We start from the raw sequence: 18,637 nt of genomic DNA, 5'->3' as shown, positions 1-18,637 counted from the left end.
TCTGAGTCTGAAGGGAATGTTTGACTGAATTATGAAGTTCATAGCATAGTGGAAGTGCTGACTTAAAAATAAAAAAAACAAAACCACGAATAATTGAGTTCATGAGTTTTATAATATATTTGTGACCAAAGAGAGCATACAAGTTTCTGATTGATTCACTTCATACTTAGCATTTTTATTTTCTTTCCCCTAGTTTCTTTGCTTGAAGAACATAAGGACCTTCCTTTCAGCATGTTGTGAAATATTTGGGATGAAGAAAAGTGAACTTTTTGAAGCATTCGATTTGTTTGATGTAAGAGACTTTGGAAAGGTAAGCATTCTTTTATCATTATATCCTGAGTGACACCCATGTTCTGCTGCTTGAGGAAGGAAGACTTTTTTTTGTAGATGTGGTGCAGGAATTGTAACTAATGGATGAGTGTTCCCTGGGGGGAAAAGAACCACAGTGGGGAGGAATTAAGAAAGCAGAGGAATTAAATTGAAATTGGAGGTTGAATAAAGAGCAGAGGAAAATCCGTGGTAGGAAATTTTTGAAGGTGTGAAAAGTAGAGAGAAATTAAACATGATTGAAAGATGCTGAGATAAAAGTGGATGAAATATGTGAAGATGGCAAAATGTAGGCGAGTACTATGTGGTGAAATCACTTCTGATTTAAAAAAAAAAAAAAGTGTGGAATCAAACCCTGGGCTTTTTCATTGTAAGACCATGTGGTGCACAGCATGTTTCTTCCATCTCAAGCACTTGAAATTCATTCATATATTTTCCCTTCCAATTTTGTTTGCTGACAATTGTTTATTCAAGCTGTTGGGTTTTCTAGCCTACTGTAAAGCTCATATACAGCTGTGGTAGGTTAATGTGACTATTCTAATTTACACACCATAAGTATATTCTTCTCTAAACCTATCACTAGTTATTCTATATATAAAAGAATTTTCCAGTATATCGTTCACAGCCACCCACGTATCTGTTTGATCTGTCGTTGCCAGCATATGTTCAGTTCAACTTCGGTTTCTGCTTTTGAGTCATAGAGTATCATTACCCTATTTCCACAGAAAAGGATCTAGAATTTACCTGAGGTAGCAGCAAAAATAGTTATTTATTCAAATTTGCTATATTTCAAGCATTATTTCCTTTTTTTAAGGTATCATACTTTCACTAACTTCTATGTGCTGCCTTTTTTGTAAGTAGATGCAGAGGTAAATCTGATCTAAGAGTGCTGGCATGAATCAGGGTTGCAGTGTGACTGAGTGTTTGACAAGGCTAAGTGAGTAGTATTAACCAAAATATCCTTTTCTGAATCTTTTGTCACGTTTTTGCCCCCCCCCCCCCTTAAAAAAAAAAAAGCTGGTAATTTTGGTAATTTCACTTGTTACTTATGGATGCTGAATGTCTTTTGTCCTCATAAATCATATTTAAAATAAAGCATTTGTTAAAACACTCTTTTTACAAATTTAGTACGTTTCTTGTTTTAGAAAAAAAATTCCTTTTGTGCAAGTAGCAGAGGAATTGAAATGGTTGGTTTTGATTGTCTTTGTGCAGTATCAATGCTTTCTTCATTCAGGTATTTAGTAAATCAGATATCTTAATGTTTGCATCAAATCTTTGACGTGTATGCGTAATGTACAGATGTCTTTCTTTTATTATTGTAGTTTCTAATTGATTGGTTTCATGTTTTCTGCTACATGAATGTACCCAGCCTGTTTTTTAAGCAGTCTGATTTTGAAGAAATATTTTGCAGTACAAATTATTGCTGTATAATTGAATACAAGTAAACAAGTTCTGAATTAAGGCTGAATTTAGCCCAGCACAAATGTTTCTGACACTCTTTACTTGTAGTTATAACAGAATTTATTTTAGAACATATTTTTATGAAAGTAGAATAACTTGTTTAAAAACAACAACAACAAAAAACAAGTCTTCCATCCAAGATATTTACCATTTCTCATCCCAAAGTAAAATTAGATCCAGAGACTTGAAGTTCTGCTTCTGTTGCCACAGTACAGCATAAATGGACTTAGTATCCCTGGTACAGTTATTTCAATATTAGGGATGGTGATGGTGCTTGCTTAAAAGCAGTGTTTTTTGTAGTCTTGGCCTGTTCAGTGGCCATCGTCACCTTTCTTGCAGAGCTGCCAGGTAAAACTGCAGTGACAAACTTGGAAGACATGGGTCTGTGGGATTCTTTAGTGAGATGAACTGTGTGTGAAGTAACAGCTGCTTGTGCAGAGGTGGAGATGACAAATCGAACAAGCTTGTGCAATCCTTCCAAAAGCTGTGCAGGGCACACCTCTGGGCGCATAATGGCTCTGCTGTTCAGCTGTTGGCATTACGTGCTTGTGTGACTGCTTGCCACACAAGCCAAGGTCGCAGTGTGCAACAGGTCTGCTGATCTGTATTTTTTTACTAGCCTCTGCAATAGCATTACGCTGAGTGAGTTCTATAATTTAACAGTTACATGTTTGCACAGTTAGCTTGAGAGTATTTGAAGTGGCATGGGATTTCATATCTAATAAAGTACCTCTTTGGAAATTCTGATTCGCCATTGCTAGTGTTGGGAATAAGCGAACTTATTTTTCCAGTGTTTTTTGCTTCTCAGCTTTCCCCTTAATTATTATTTATTCCTGTGAATAACTGCTCAAATGTAGGCCTAGATCTCCAGCTTGCTTGAATTTGAATAGAATATTGTACGTATGCAAAAGGCCAAAAAAGCAGCGGCCCAGATTCTTCCTGCTGCTGCATGCAGCTAACTAACTTTGCTGTTTCTAAAAATAATTCTTCAAACTGCTCTACCTAAATATGCCCAAAATATGAATGATTACAAGCACAAACAAATAACATAGGAAGGTTTAGAAAGCCTCTGAGACGCATGTGTTTCTCAGACTGTTGACCCAAATGGGTGATGTTTGTGTGATTTCCACAGCCTCTGAAACATCTGAATACCCAGGGAGCCAGACAGTAGCTGTCTTGAGTTGTCAGAAGTTGGCAAGTACTTTTCAGTGCTGAGATGTAAATAAACTGTTGCTGAGGTGATGCTAAGCCTTACATAGTTGGTACTTTTAAAAGTTCCAGTTAAATTTAAGTGTTCTTTTTTTTTTTTTTAAAACCCAGACACCTGAGTTGGTGATCTTAGGATAAAATATTCTGCTTTATGACAGATTTTAATGACTAAGCACGCTAACAGGGGGAAGATGAGAAATGTGTCAACAGTAAATGAGCAATATGCTTTCAAGGAACTAAGACTGAAATGGAAAAAACATGCCCTAGTGATCAAAATCATCTGTTTTTGAAATATATATGTCAAGTTTTTTTTAAAATAGTGGAGCAAAACCCTGTGCCATGGTAGTAGTGGCTGTATACTGTCTATATAGTCATAGGCCTCTTACCAACCTTGGGAAACACTGCTTACAAAATGGTTGATTATAATGGTGAAACTTATGTTTAATAGCTAAGGGTAAATGAATTGCTTTCAGATATTATGTCAAAACACATGAAAATTTGACTTGAACTTTGTGCTCTGCTTTGGAGAGACTTTGATCTCTATGATTAGAGTAAAAGAAGGGTGTATGCAGTTATTTTTATGGAAAGTAGGGCTGAAGCAGCAGCACGTACAGAGTGAGGGACAGGTAAAGAAAGAGGGAAGCAGGCAACCCCACGAGTATGACTTCAGTGCGTAAGTGCTGTGTAAGTATTGACATCAGCTGTTAAAGGATGAGGGTTTTCTTCTGTTTCAAATATAGCACAGAATTTCTGGTTTGTAGGCTGACAACTTGAAAAAGAGAGGGGATACATCACACAGAAATGGAAAGGTTCTCAAACCATGCTTTCTGAGCATAAAACCCCCATGTTTTGTCTTCAGTTCTGCATTGTTCATCCATTCCCACTCAGTTACCTTTCTTTCAGTAAATTTCATTGTTGCTGCGTTACGTTCCTGACGGAGCATGAAATGCCCTCCCACGCATGTGGGGTGCCAGACAGTGTTTTCATTGCAAATTCCATGCTGGAGAGTCATTTTTCACTAGTACAGGGCTGTCAGGTTCTTCCTTTCTACCTGTGTGCCAGAATCAACAAATAACGTTGATGCTTGTTCTTTCGGCTCTGAGCCCTGCACGCCCCTCGAACAGTGTCTGCGCTGTTTGGTATGCCGCAACAAATTGTTGCTATCCCTGTTGTCTGAAGGAAATTTCAAACTCATGTGTTGCAGAAATGGGAATTGGGATTAGATTCAGAGCTTGTTGATGTCAATAGGCACCCGCTGGCCTCAGGAGCGGTGTTTGAAGTCCTGTGGGGAAAAGGCTGTCCGGATATTGTCAGAAAAAGAACTTTGTTTACTCTGCTTTTATATAATCGAAGCAGTGTGACTGAGCATGGTGTTCTGTATGATACAAATGATCTTATACGAACACAACTTGTTTTTAATTTTTGAATCCTGTCAGTAAAGAATAAATACACCTAATTTCAAAATTGGTTAAATAGCAGCAGTAGGGCACTGTAATAGATGTCTAGAAATAATATACAATAATTATGATTTGAAAAAATCAACAGGATCAGATATCGGCTCCTACCAATCAAACAAGTACCTAATTTTAAAAAAAGCATGTTTTAAGAGGATTTAAGATAGTATCTAGTGTAGCCAGCTCTCCAGTAATGCTTGAAAAGCTTGCTTATTTAAAAGAAGAAACTGCTGTGAAAACACTGAATGCATATATTAAGGTCATGTAGTCTGTGATCATTTTAGTCACTCTGTTAGCGCAAAGGAAATCCGGGCAATGATGCAGCAGAAAGTCATGCTGAAGTTGAGGATCCTGGTGTGTTAGTATTCCCTCAGGTTTAACAGATTCCAGGAAGATCAGGCAGATGTGCCTGAGATGCACACACCAAAATCAACACAGCAAAGAGCAACAGTTGTTATAACAACTTATATACCTTTCCAGGAAGAGAGAAGAGGAAAAAACATTTAGGAAATCTTCAGTAAAACTGAGATATTTGAGATCGACGTCAGTTGTTTCACATTTTAAGCTGTGAATTTACAGAGCGAGATAAGAGTAAAAATTTTACAGAGTAAGATTTGAACACTTTAACTAATAGTCAAAATAAAGCTGCAGAATGTTGGGAATGTGTCAAGGCATAGCATATTTTTGTAAAGATACTAAAGCCTAGAATGGGGAAGGAGAAAGGAGCTGGTAAAAACGCAATGGTCATTAAAACCAGAGGTTTTTATCTTCACTCTGAGCTCCCAGTGGTAGAATTAAAAAAAAAAAAAAAAAATCGTAGTTGTTTGCCTAAGAAACCAGCTGTACAGTTGCTTTCAGGGGTAGCATTTTAATGTGAGATGGACTGTTTTGGGATGAATGGCACTTGATAAACTCCTTCAGTGTGTACTTCAGAATGTGGGAGAATGAAGAAACAGAAAAAGATATAGACAAGTTTCAGCTTTCTTCTCTACAGAATTGCCGTGGCCAAAACGAGTAGGAAAATACTACCTGTTTTGTAAAACTGATGAAATGTTTGGCATATATGGAAAGCCTAGTTGTTAGGTCGTATTCCTGTTTGTATAGATTTACATAAAGGTCAAACACTCAGTAGCCTCCCTAAAAGCGTCCCTTAAAATAACAAAAAAACCTTTTCAGCCCCAAAGAACATAAATCAAGCTTTTGGGATAAGTGGTGAGTGGAGAGAATCAATAGGATGAATGATGTTGTACCTTATCAACGACCTTATTGAAAAGTCCTTGAAAAATTTTAGAAATGCATTGCCATGGTGTGCCAGTAGAAACAATTACAAACACTAGATAAATTCTGTGTTTTGGTCAGTAATAATTGCTACTGCATTGGTCATCTCCAAATTGCTCATACAACTTGCTAGGCATGAAATGTCAATAGTTCTAAAACCGTTAGCATGAGCTTATAGCTTCTAGATGAGTGTACACATTTAAGTGTGAATATTTCAGGATTATGCTCTTGAATGTTCTTGTGACAGAATACAAGTGGACAGCTGTCTTTCCAAATGAGCTTTTATAAGTTTCTTAGGTTTGTCATAACTTTTTCAAGCTGTAATATTTGCTTCCAGTTGATGAAAATGATAATGATAATCTTTGTTTTTGACCACATCACAAAGTTAAAAGTACCACAACTATGTGATTAATGAAAAATTCTCATCTAGGGAGTGCTCAAAATTTTTTGCAAGTATCAGAAGACATCAAGTCCTTATTTAGTGTAGACTTCATTATATTTTTCAGCAAACATGAGCAGGCTTGGGAAAGTCAAGATTAATGAGCAACTGCTGATGTGAAAAAATGAGTTTGTGAGCACATCTCCCTGTTGCTATGATGATCTTATCCGAACGTTATGTAGATCCAAATGTTATGTGTAATGTTTTTCACATATCCAGCAGATGTTGGACTTGCAGCATTGAATTCTGGTAGCATGCCTTCTTCTGAGGTGGAAGAAGTATTGGAGGAAGAGGACAATTGGAGCTTGAGTAGGTTTGATAGTGTTTAAGACATAAGCCTTCTCACACATTTATTCATAGAAATAATTTTAAACCTTACTTTTAAACAGGTAATTCATTCTCTGTGGTACCTGCAAAACAAACTTATCAGATAAGTAAATGGAAGTTGATGCTGGAAGAGAGAACTAAAACCAACACTTAATTTATTACTGTTGGTCTCACAAACACAATTATAAACCAAATAAAAACAGAAGGCAAAGTAGTAGCTTCCAGATATAGTCCAGATGGACTTGAAAGAGTCTTTTTTACATCTTGTTTTCTTTGAGTGACATTGTTCACCCTCTAAGAAGGATAGGAAACATTTTGTTTGTTTGCTTTTCCCCTCTTTTGCAAAGCCTGGAGTAACCAGGCTTCTGAAGAGGGAAAGCACGGCACTATTCTGCAACTAGAGCAAAGCAAATGGAAGAGGGATGGGAAAAGACAAGTTGAAGTACCATTTGTATAAGCTGTTCCATCCTATCTCATGTTTGCGGTTTAGTTAATTTCTAGGAGAATCTCCCATTTTGACCTAGATTCTTCTACTTGCTGTCTAGGCTCTCTGCTTGTGCCTCGTACTGCTCTGGGATTTTGATATTCAAATTATGTTAATGTAAAATTGTAATGACCCTAGAAACAGATAGAATAGGGTTATTGCAGTTACCTGGGAATGTTGATCATTCTGTTATTTCCAGTTATGCCACGAAATGGGCTTGACATCAAATTAAAAACCCTGTTGCAAATGTTTGAATTTCAGATCATGTTAAGATGGAAGATCGATTTGCCGCTGAACATGAAAAGGCTTAGACCTTGACTTCGGACTAATGTGATTTTATTTTTGTCATCAGTGGTGCAAATTAAATGTTCAAATTGGACACTGAAGTAAGGCACTGTTTTAAACCTAAAGGATTTGCCATTTTTAATCAATGATCCCCTGCCTCTTCAGAGCTGTGGCATGTTTGCTTTCAGTTGATATTCCTCATGTTTGCTTGAAGGTGTTAATTTGGAGTCCAGGTGCCATCACTGTGTAATAAAGGAGATGTTCCATTTGATGTCCAGATTTTTTTCTTTTTTTTTTTTTTCTGTAATACCTTGTTCATTCTGTTTATATTTTGGGAGTGAGGAAAGGGAGAAAGAACTTGATGTGGCTCCCTCAGTTCTGAGGGATTCTGTCTGTTGCACATCAGCCTTTTATTTCCCTACTCAGGAACTGGGAAAACCCATTGTAGTCATTTATTCTAGTTTTCTAGGTAATTACCCCCAGCCTCTGTAAGGCAGACTTGATCTGGCAGAGCTATGAGATTTAAGACTTACAGCAAAGTCATATTAACATTTGTGGTAACAACGCATGTTTTACCATTAACATTAATTGCTACCAAAACTACCTGGATGTTTTCCTATTTTAATTTCTTTTACCTTGTGGTAGTCTCTGGCTGGGCTTTGCATTGAGTTCAGGGTTTGTTTTCTGAGTTGGTATGTTTAAGGTGCTCTCTATTTCAGATCTAAATCTGTGTTCATTTATACACCTATTTTTCCATCACAGTAGGTTCTGACATGGTTTACTGCACACCCTTTTTAGATCTTGAGACAAGGCTTGTGCCATTGCACGTCATGTTCAGGCTTCGCTTCACCTCCTCTTTAGAGTTTGCATTAATATTTCTAGACATCTTTAAGTGGTTTGGACTACACTTTGCTTGTAACAGTCATGTTAAAGTCAAATGTTTCATTAAGCCACATGGACTCAAGTGAAGTCTATTTACAGAGTTGGGTGGGTTGTTTTGAGCACTTGGTTGTTCTTATATCTGAAGTAGTAAGCCACTATTACTATTAGATGCTGGTAAAAGATGAAGCAACAGAACAGTTTTGGTTATGGTATCTAAATAAGGCGGTTAGGGACAAGCGTGTGTGCTTGCCTGCTGTATTCAAACAAAGTATCTCCAGGATTTTAGGTAACAGCAGACAGCAGGCTGTATGAGGTGCCTTAGCGTTGATGCACTTCAGCAGGCTTAATACTTATGTAAAAAGTTCTCTGTTGTTCTTGTTGATATGTGCTGCTACTTTCCTTTGGCTTTAATGAATGCATATTCATGATTTACTTGCTTATGCTGTTTTTATTGTAATAGTGCATTCAGCTCTTTAACATATAGTTTATCACTTCTCATGTTGTTTGGGCCTTATGTTCCCTCCTGGTGTTACTACACCTGTATCTACACAATTTTCTTCTGCTAGTGTTTTCTAGCTGCGGATCTGTCTGGATCAACCCATTTGATGTATTTCACATCTACTTGACTTCTTGAGAAGATTTTAATACAGGTTGTAGAAGAGAATATGAGAGATTATTCATTTAAAAGTGTCTCTTGAAATAAGCTTTGCAAGGTTATGTTCAAGGTATGGTAGGATGCTTATTCAAAAGTAATACTAAATTGGGCATCTTCTTAAAGATGGGAAGTGATTTTGTGTAGGACTTGCATAAGAAAGCATTCAGTTTGTTACTGTTGCATCCTTGAAGAGTTCTGATTACAACACTTGGCTTAATTACTATGATACTGGTCAACTGTTCTTGTTAATGTACCATTCCTTTGTGCCTAGCCATCTGTCTGAGCAAGAGACTGACAAACAGCACTATGAATTACCTAGAGCACCTTTTGCACTACTGTCCTCCTTTTTTTGTTGTTGTTTCTTAGAGCTTAACTTGAATCTTAGCTGACTTGATCTCAATAAAAGTTAAAGCTTGAGGGAAAGCCGCAGAAACAAACAGAAAAGGTTATTCGGAAGTGAGCAACTTGGAGTAGTTATCAGTCCCTATACTGCTTGCCAAAATGTCTTGATTGTATGCATAAATGATGACAACAGTTCAGTTAAACTGGTACATTGTCTATGCATGGTTTTAAAAGAACAAAGCTGATGCCTTTATTGCTGCATTCCAATGTAAAAAAAAAAAAAGTGTAATAAAGTATATTTTTCTTCTATTATTTCTCCTTGGAATGATTTAAAATAGCTAAGCTTTTTCTTTTACTGAAAGATGTCCTGGCCTCTAGACTTACATATGTGTTTAAAATGTTTCTGAAGAGCATCTGTGCTAAATCTTCACCAGAGATATTTGGACCATGGGCTTGGTCACTACCTGAGAGGCAGAAATTACAAGCTACAGTGAAAGTGAAATGGTGGCCTCGACCATCTGTAGTGCAGCGTTGGGGTTTCCTGTGAAGAGTTAATCAAGCAAGTGCAAGTGTCCTCCAAGCTTAAGTGTGGATGCCATGGTGGGACCAAACCTGAGAGATGGCAGTGTGCTGTGGGGTAGCAGAAAGTGGGTTTCTGTTCCCTCTGTGGGAACCCCCCTTTTCTGTATATGCTCATCCCCTCCCCTGCACTCTCTCTCTTCTGAGAGTTTGTAGTTGGTAGTTTTATTATGTAAAGCAGAAGTGTATTCTAGTGTTCAGTCCCAAATGATAGCCTGTTTTCAGAGATGATAGTGTTTGTTTCTTTGCGAGTATTAAAAGTTCAATGCTTGTTTGGCCTGAAGGATGCTCTGCTAGTCATATTGGTTGTAGTTTCATTCACTGCTTTTTCTGTACAGTTTCAAGAGAAAGTGAAACCTATAGTGAATGGCTTGCAGCAGGAAACACTGTTTGAGTGTTTCATAAAAAGGAAATAGGTATGAGTTAATGAGAAGTGCTTACAAAATGCATTAGAGGGCTCTTACTTAACGTGTTGGTGACGGGACTAGGGAGGTGTTTGATTAAAAATTGTTCTGTTTTTCATTCTGACAGTAACTGTTGTGAATTAATGTCTGATGCGCAGTGTTCTATGCCTTTGGAAAGCAGCATGAATACTTGAAATAGTTTGGAAACAGAAATATGTCCGAGTATATACAAGTGTATTCACAAATTTAAAAATACTTTATTTGCTGTAGTTGACTGGGATCATAAAGACTACCTCGTCGTGAAAACTAATGAGTCTTCCTGTGCAAAACATCAGGTGTATTTAGGGAGATGGCTTCTTTTGGCTTAAGTATGTTACAGAAGAAATGTCAGCCAGCTGCTGTGGGGCTAGGTGTGCCTGGCACAGTCTGTCCCTCTTCGCTGATCAGATCAGCGGGAAGGGGCCCTGTGGTTCTTGCGGAAGTTGATTGAGGTTTGAGAGGGAGATTTTTCAAAATGGCTGATTTTGGAGCAGAGAAAATAAAAGATGTTGAATAGCTACTGGGCCTGTGTTGGTCAGCAAGGTGCTGCCACTTGTTCTGTGCGGTCCTGCGAGGCTCTAACGTGGCTGGATGGGAGAGGCAGGAGGAAGGTAACTTGGGAGGTGAGCCTCGTCTGGTCAGGCGGAGGTGGTGGGTGCCTGGGAGCAGCCACGGCCTCACTGCAGCGGGGCTGCTCTCCCGTGCCCACTCCCTGTCAGCCCCAGGCCGGACAGCAATCCTGCTGCTGCCTTGGAAAGCCTCTGCTGTGCCTCTGCCCCTCCGGAGGCCCAGCCTTGGGGCTGCCAGCACCCGAAGGGTGAGCTGTGGGCCGGCGAAGCGTCTCGCTCGTGGTGCTGTAGGGCTGGCGGATTCGTTGTCGCTGTCAGCACCATAGGGTTTGTATGCAGGCTGAGTGATCTGGAGCTGTGGCTGCCTCTACCATGGCAAGGAGGTGGTTTGGGACTGGGCTTTTGGGTCCTAAATGTTTGTAACTACATATCCTGGTAGTACCTTAGCAATGAAGAACACCAGGAGAGGGAAGGGGGGACCTATGAGGGGGAGTAGAAGAAAGTAAAAGGGTGCTGGGACAGGGAGACCAAGGTGACAGTACCTCGGAGACAATAAAAGTTATTGAGTCTTATGCAAAAACTATGGCTGTGTGTTCAGATAGAAATGATAAATTTAAGTACTTCATATTCCAGCATGATTCACGAGGTTTATCTGGACAGGTTCTACTGAGCAGACTGCTTGCAGTTTCAAGGCTTTCTGTGTGAGGTATCTAAGGTGAAACACAAGTGATTGAAAAATGGGCATGCCGTTTCCAAAAGAACCATTCAATAACAAAGTATTCGTCATAAAATTTTTGCACTGAGTGTATTTGTTGATCAACTTGAGAACCTGTTTAAAAACTGTTGTGAAAAGCAACAGCAGATAAGTGGAAAGTGGCATTACAGAAGAAATTACAAGTACTGCTAACAGAAATTAAATGATTCACTTCAGCTCGTGCTAACTCTGCAAGTGAATCAGTTGCTGAATTTCACCTTATTGTTTAGAAGTGTAATTTGCTGACGTAAGTCTTAAGATCTGTCTTTAAAGAGCCTTTGATATGAAGTAGCAACATGGGCACATTGTATAAATGCGCTGCTATGCAGAGGTAGCTGACAGAAGCATATCTGAATTTTTGGAATGTGCTATTCCAGGCATGTTTTATGTACAACTGTTAATCTTGGAAATAAAGTAAAATAAAATTCCTGAATTAAACAGAGTTACTTACAGAACTGGATGTATGTTTAACTGAAAGCCATTTTGTTCAATGGACATATAAAGGACGCTTGGCAGAATTACACAGCAAAGCCAGTTGAGGGTTAGCGCTCATGAATATATCCCATTCTCCACAATTCTACTTCATGGTTAATTTAAAATGCTGAAAGGCTCAGAGTGCTTCTGAGTTTGGACTGATTTGTGCCAAAATCCATCAGTGATGTTGTGCAAGCAGCATGATGTGTGTTTCCTGCAGTAGCTAATTGATAGTAGCTGAGGAATTCAATGCACTCTGTAATCCACTTTTTACCAAAATATGTAAATGGCTTTTGAGGGAGGATTTACTGCCTGTGCCCTTGCAGGGAGTAGAGGGAAAATGGGAATGTAGGTCAGCAGTGGCTGGGGGCAGGGAGTTTTCCCGTTTCCCATTCAGCCTTCGCTGGGGTAAGCTGTTGTCCAAAACTCACGGTGCGGTTTCAAGTGTGGAGCAGAGATGCTGCTGATTTCGCAGTGACTCACTGGCGTTCTGTAGCGTTTTCCTCCGTGGTGCTAGGTCAGTAGAGAATAGTCTTCCTGTGGCTGGTGCGGGGTACTTCCACGTGATACTGCAAGTCGCAGTACCTACTGCGTTGGGCTGTATTTGCCAGCTCCGGATGTGCTGTAAGGTGTTGCGATATTATGGAACAAGCACACTGGGGTGTTTAGCTGACATGTCTAAAGCTGTATTTTGAGAAGGACTCTTCTCTCCAGAGGAGGGAGAGGAGTGTTAAATGCCTGCTCCGTGAGGGACAGAGGGGGTGTCAGTGTGGGCAAGCAGGGATAATGCAGGGAAAGACCTCCCTAGTCTTTCTCTTCCGATGTATCCCTTTCCTTTGTGGACTAAACAAAGCCAAATCCGCCAGCAGAGCCTTGGGATACATGCTGAGAATAAGCATCCCCTGCAGCTGCTGCACTGGAGGCACCTTGGGGCTGGCTCCTGGGCCGGGGAAGGCGGCCAGCAGGCAACATCACCAGCTCCTTGCAGAACGTGGCTCCTGGGGATTAGCTGAGTGCAGCATGGCATAAGGAAAGGAAATAATGCCACGCTTGTGGCAGTCGCACTCGAAACAGCTGGCTCTACGTACTGTCCAAATATTAGTGCTGTCAAAGTCCTGGTTGTAGTTTGCATGTTGTGTGATGATCCCCTGGAATGAACTCCTGCCTTCAAAAGCTGTCCCTTCAAAAGCAGTGAATTAAGGAATTAGACCAACTTCCTTCATATTTACATATTTTATCTGCAGCTTTTCCTTGAAACTGTCCTGTCTTGGGTAGGTAACAATAATGAAATTCTGTAGCTGTTTGAAATGGCCAGCTTTGTGAAGGAATTAGCAGTGTGTGTTCCTCTTGAGAGTGCTTTCTTTTGCATTTACAATATTTACTTGGCTCTTGTGGCTTCTCATGTTTTTAAATAATCTCCTCGTCACCACCAGTGCAAAATATATGTGTACATACATACCTATATATACACACCATCTTTTGAGACTTAAGCACTTACCCTTTATTACAATTTATACTAAATACTGTTGACTGACAGAATTCTGAGTTTATTTTTGAGGCTGTGTTTTAATGTGTTGTGATTTTTTTTTGGGGGGGGGGGAGATCTCCCTTAAAATCTTTCAGCTAGCAAAAAAGGTTAGCTTGAGCATCCAACTTAGTGGATGGATGCAGCTGCTCTGCTTGATCTGTGGGGAAATGACTCTTGGAAGCAAGCTTCATTATGAGTCTTGAAGTATTAGCTTGGTAAAGTTAATGAAAGGTCTTAAACCACCTCATTAGAAATGTCAGCATACTATTTTCCAAGTGGTGAGGTCTGTTTTTTGTTTATGCTAACTCGGAGGCTGAATGTAGTCTTGATGAGAGATGATGATTTTACTCAGTTGCATATTTTGTGGCAGAAAACGTTAAAATCATGATTGTGCCTTAAACAGGTTTTTACTGTCCAAATTAGTATAAACTTGCTTTATATCATGTTTTAATACTGCATGAATATTTTATTAATATTTTTAATAGACAGTTGTTAAGCTAAAAATAAGTGTCATACTCTAAATCACTTATTTTCTTGGATGTTTTGCCTTTTGAGAGTTGAGTTTCATTATTTCAGTCAGAGTAAAATTCAGGTACTTTTTGTGTCTGGCTTTATGTAAAGATTCAAGATGTAATAGATAGCTGTGATATTTGGGATTTTGATAATTACACTTGACAAGCCTAATCAATCCTATGGAGAAAAAAGTATGATTGTGTGGGAGAAGGAGGGACAAATAAGTTTAGCTTTCAGGATTTTTTTTTTGATTTATGATTTTTTTTTAAACTTTTAACCAGAATATTTTTCATATGTTAGGCAAACAAATGACTAGATGAGGTTAGAAGGAAGAGTTCAGTTATATAGAAATGATAAGCTTAAACTTGTCATCATCTATGTATCTGAGAGTGGTAGGAAAATTGCTAGACCAGAAGGTGAAGCTTTCAAGTGCTTTGGTTGAGGAAGGTGAAGCTTTGGCAGGGAGTCCATGGTACCTCACCTGGTGAATGCAGAAGTGGGTGCCTGTGGTGCAGCACCTGCAGCTGGGTATTTTAAAGGAAATAGAAGATGAATTTTTTTTTTCCAGAATGCAGGAAAGACATACCTAGCAAGCATTAGATAATATCCAAAACTCAGTGAAAGAGCTCAAATACTGGGAACATAACCATAACATGCACTTTGATTAGGTAAGTTTTACAAAGTAATTCACATTTACATATTTTTTTTGATGGAGATTTGCCACCCACAGGTGGGTGGCATACATTCAGAATCTGTAGAAACCACAACCAGACTGCTTCTAATGCATACAAGGGCAAGATGTATTAATTAGATTAACCAGCAGTTCATCAGTGCAAGCATGCTGATGCTGGATGCCAAATTAAGTGGGAGTGCATGAGAACCTTTCTATTCAAATTGCAGAACTTCTGCAGATTTCCTTATGTCTGTTTCAGCTGTGGAAGTGTTTTTTTCTCTAGTCAGCATAGTCCACCTGTGCCTGTAGCAGTCTCCTAAACCTTAGGAAAAGGTGATGCTTAGCAACTTCGTGTTAACAAAGCAATAATGGTACCAAAATAGCAGTGCCCCCCACCGTGTGACTGGTTCAGAAATAAAGGATAAAATCTTTTGATGCTCTCCTGTTTATAGCTTCACTGTGGATTTGCTGGGATTAGTTGGTTTTGAAGTCCTACAGACATTTTATCCCTCCAAATTAAGAGGAGGAGAGCTGGCCCGTCTCCTTCCTCCATGCGGGGCTCTTAGCACTGTCTTGTGTTCTTGTTGCCCTAGCCTTACCCCTAATGAGCACAGCCCGTGTGACTCTTTCTACTTAATTATACTCTCATCACATTTTTAAACTCATTTTCCCTGTTTAGTTACTGTTGGATCTTGATCATTGCCTTGTCTCCTTTGCCTTCATGCTTAGCCCCTCTCTCATCTCTTTGCTTTGAAGTCTGCTGTAGTCCTTCTCCCTGAAGTGCTTTTTGGGCCTTTCTTGTTTCTGCATTTCAGGTTTGTTTCGGCAGTCTCATTTTGTCTTGCTTTTAGTCAGGAGACTGGTCCTGTTATGCCTGTGTTCATTTTAATACATCTCCAAATTTTTCTGCCTACCAGATAAGTACTCCCTACTTGTAAGAGAATTATAACTCTATTGGAAATCCTGCACTTCAGCTTTCTCCCTTGTTGTACGTTTGCTAGAACTTGCATATCATGCTGTCGTCTCTCATTTCACTCACGTAAAAAGGAATTTTCAAGTGTGGTTTTGCTTGCTTCCTCTCTCATCTGATTCGGAGTGTATTTTATATGTTGACTAGCATAGTAAATGAAGACCCGTGGTCTTTGTTGTCTGACACCAGCAAGCCTCTGAAAAGGAAAGAATTCTTAGCACTGATGTTCTGATAAGGTTTTATTTCCTCCCTCTCAACTGAGGGGGGGATGACGACACTAGCCCTCTCCAAGCTAAAGAAGTAACTTACAACTTGGAAACCAATAAATCATTTAATAATTTTCTTTAAAATTTGCAATCAATAAAATAAGCTTTCATTTATTTGGAGTGATTCACAAGATGCTTTGACTGAGTAAATCACGTAAAACTGATGTAAATCATGTAAAACTGATTTAGAGAATATTGAATCTGGGAGGATGGTAGAGCTTTCTTTTTCTAGTCAGCTCACTACTACAAACATGACTGAAATCTGCTACTGGGGCTTCAATACAGAAAGCAAGGCGTGTGTCACAAGGCAGTAAGAGGTACCAGGGTAACGGAGCTTCTTAGAAGCCCTGACTAGAAACGCCAGAAGCCGATTAAGATCTTTCCAGAGGAAATGCTGTGTAGAAATAGCAAGTCTTGTGCCAGTGCACAGCTGTGGGCTGAAGGGAGAGCGCGGGGCGAGGTGGGAGGTGGAGGCCGGGCCTCTGTGGCACGCTGCTGCTTGAGGGCCTGTTGGCGGGGCAGACTCCGTGGTGCCGGCGGCCTGTGTGGTGCGTGGGGCATGTAAAGGGAAAAAGGCACACAAAGGGGTGGGCCAAAGGAGTCTGCCATGCAGTTACTGATGTACCAACTTCCGTGAATCTGGCCACGGGGCGGTTGTTGTGGTGCGAGTTCTCTCTTTGCATGCGGGAGGCCGCAGCCTGGCTGTTCCACCCTGCTGTTAGGGTGGAAACGGGACCCCAAATCCTCCCGCTGCAGCTTCCTGCACGGCTCCTCCTGCTGCTGTGGGAGACGGGGTGCTCAGGAGGGTCTCACCGGGTTTGTGGGCCACAAACCAGGGACTGTACAGTTACAAGTCTCCGCTTATTTCAGGGGGGAAAAAGGAGTATCTGAAATGATGTTACTTGCTCGTTTGTGCAGAAGATGATTTGGTTAGCTTCCAAGAGGATGCTGATATATTACTTTAATTTTTTTGTTGGGGCTTCTCTACCTGATCATATATACAGACACTGGGAGACATCTTCAGCTCCTACTGCTGTGGTAGACGTAGCACGTGGAAGTAAGCCAACTGGGAATGCTCTGGATGTTCCTGGCTAAGAAGAAAAAAAACGCATCCCATTTAGGAGAGTGAATAAAAGTTAGTAAGTTTTCTTTCTCCTTAAATGTACTTTATCCAAGCAGTGTAAGGAAGGCATCTTTCATGACTGCCAGAAAAATAATCTAAAACATTTTCATTTTCAAAGTGTTTTCCCTGAAATGGTAAGTGATGATGAATCCTGGAACTGGTTTAGAGAAGGCAGGTGTTCCCATAAACATTTGAAAGTACTGCTTTCACCGCTTTTGAATAATGTAAACTTCTGTGGAAGTCAAGCTGTTGTCTACACTAAATCATGAGATTCTTTTTGAAACACTTCCATTCCTCTAATGTTAGGAAAAAATTACACTGATTAATAGATAGATAGTAGACAAAGCCACTCAATTTACTGTAGTAACACTAGGCCTTGCTCTGCTGTTTGCACGCATGTTGAAAACAATTTGACACAGTGAAATTTGGTTGTTCCCATAGGTATAGTATCTGACTTGTTTTTCCTTCGATGCATGTTTACAAGTGCAGACCTCTGGACATTGAGGGGAATTGAGCTATAAATTTGTCTTGTTAGCTAAAATGTTAAAAGCAAGGTCTGCATTTTCCCAATGTTATGACTTGGTACAGTTGTATCAGAGCTGCCTGGCTGATACAAAAGAATTGGTCTGACAATGTGCCACAGACCTCAAGATGGCTTTAAATTGATCCATGTTAGTTCACTTGGCAGATGAAATCCTTACAGGAAAAATCTTGCCGTGAAGCTTCTAATAGCCAGCAGAGCCTTGAGCTGGGCAGGCAGCAGATCCCATCGGCAGCCCTAGCCTCGCCTGCTCTGTTGGTGTGTCAGCTGCAGTAGTCAAAGGCTGCCCGAGGAGTCTCGCTGGGACTGTCACAGGCAGTGGGCAGAGTAAGTGTCTCAGCATGCAAACATCCACTGACAGATTGAACTTGCATTGCAGTAGCCTGGCCTATTATGTGTGTAATAATCCATTTTGACTGAGACCTACAGCAAGAAATTAACAATATTAATATAGCTAACGAAGATTCATGGGATATGCATACATCCTGATAATTTTGTCCCTTTTTGTGGAAAACATGCAGCATCTTTTTTTGAAACAAGTTACGGTTGAGGGAACTGTGTATTTTTGTTCTCGTTTTATATCATTTGCTTTTCAGGTTTGGTTTCAGTTTTCTTATCCTGTTTTCTAGTTTTTGAGGTGACATTTTTGTCATCTCAAACCCTGTCAGAGGCTGGCAACATGACTTTTTTTTAAATGAGATTGGTACTTTTCCCTTGCCTCACCCTCCCTCCTTTGACTTTCTTACTTGCTGTTGTTGACATCTCTCATCTTTCCAAAAATTTAGCTCTTGCCAAACCCTCTGACTTGACTGTTGTCTGAGGATTACTTTTCGCACATCTGCCTCAGTTGAATATTGCTCTATTTCACTGTTTTTAATTCTGTCTCATTCCTGAAGCTATTATTTTTGGTCTGAGTGTAACAAGGGAATTCGTGTTGTTGGAAATGACTGTGAGTGGTATAATTGGTGCTTGCCAAGTAAAAAGGGATATGTATGGAAGGACATAATTTTAAGAAGCATATTGTGATCAATATGGGGTAAAACTGTAAGCGCTAATGTTTA

General features: G+C 39.8%; 1 protein-coding gene and 1 long non-coding RNA gene across 4 annotated transcripts in view; both read left to right on the top strand.

The window, feature by feature from the left end:
- VAV3 (vav guanine nucleotide exchange factor 3) overlaps positions 1 to 18,637 on the top strand; it is a 174,941-nt gene that overhangs the window by 37,160 nt on the left and 119,144 nt on the right. For all 3 annotated transcript variants that reach the window (XM_083846724.1, XM_083846723.1, XM_083846722.1), the window contains exon 2: positions 194 to 310. In XM_083846724.1, coding sequence (XP_083702850.1) covers positions 251 to 310 — 60 coding nt within the window. In that variant the 5' untranslated portion in view covers positions 194 to 250. The remainder of the gene's footprint in view (positions 1 to 193; positions 311 to 18,637) is intronic.
- LOC310903464 overlaps positions 322 to 18,637 on the top strand; it is a 31,009-nt gene continuing 12,693 nt past the window's right edge. Inside the window, exon 1 of the long non-coding RNA XR_014587563.1 lies at positions 322 to 17,047. This is a non-coding gene — a long non-coding RNA (uncharacterized lncRNA). The remainder of the gene's footprint in view (positions 17,048 to 18,637) is intronic.

This window comes from Anser anser, assembly GCF_964211835.1.
Source record: "Anser anser genome assembly, chromosome: 8".
Classification (NCBI taxonomy): Eukaryota; Metazoa; Chordata; class Aves; order Anseriformes; family Anatidae; genus Anser; species Anser anser.
The sequence above is the reverse complement of the archived record's forward strand: the minus strand, read 5'-3'. Positions and strand labels throughout refer to the sequence as shown.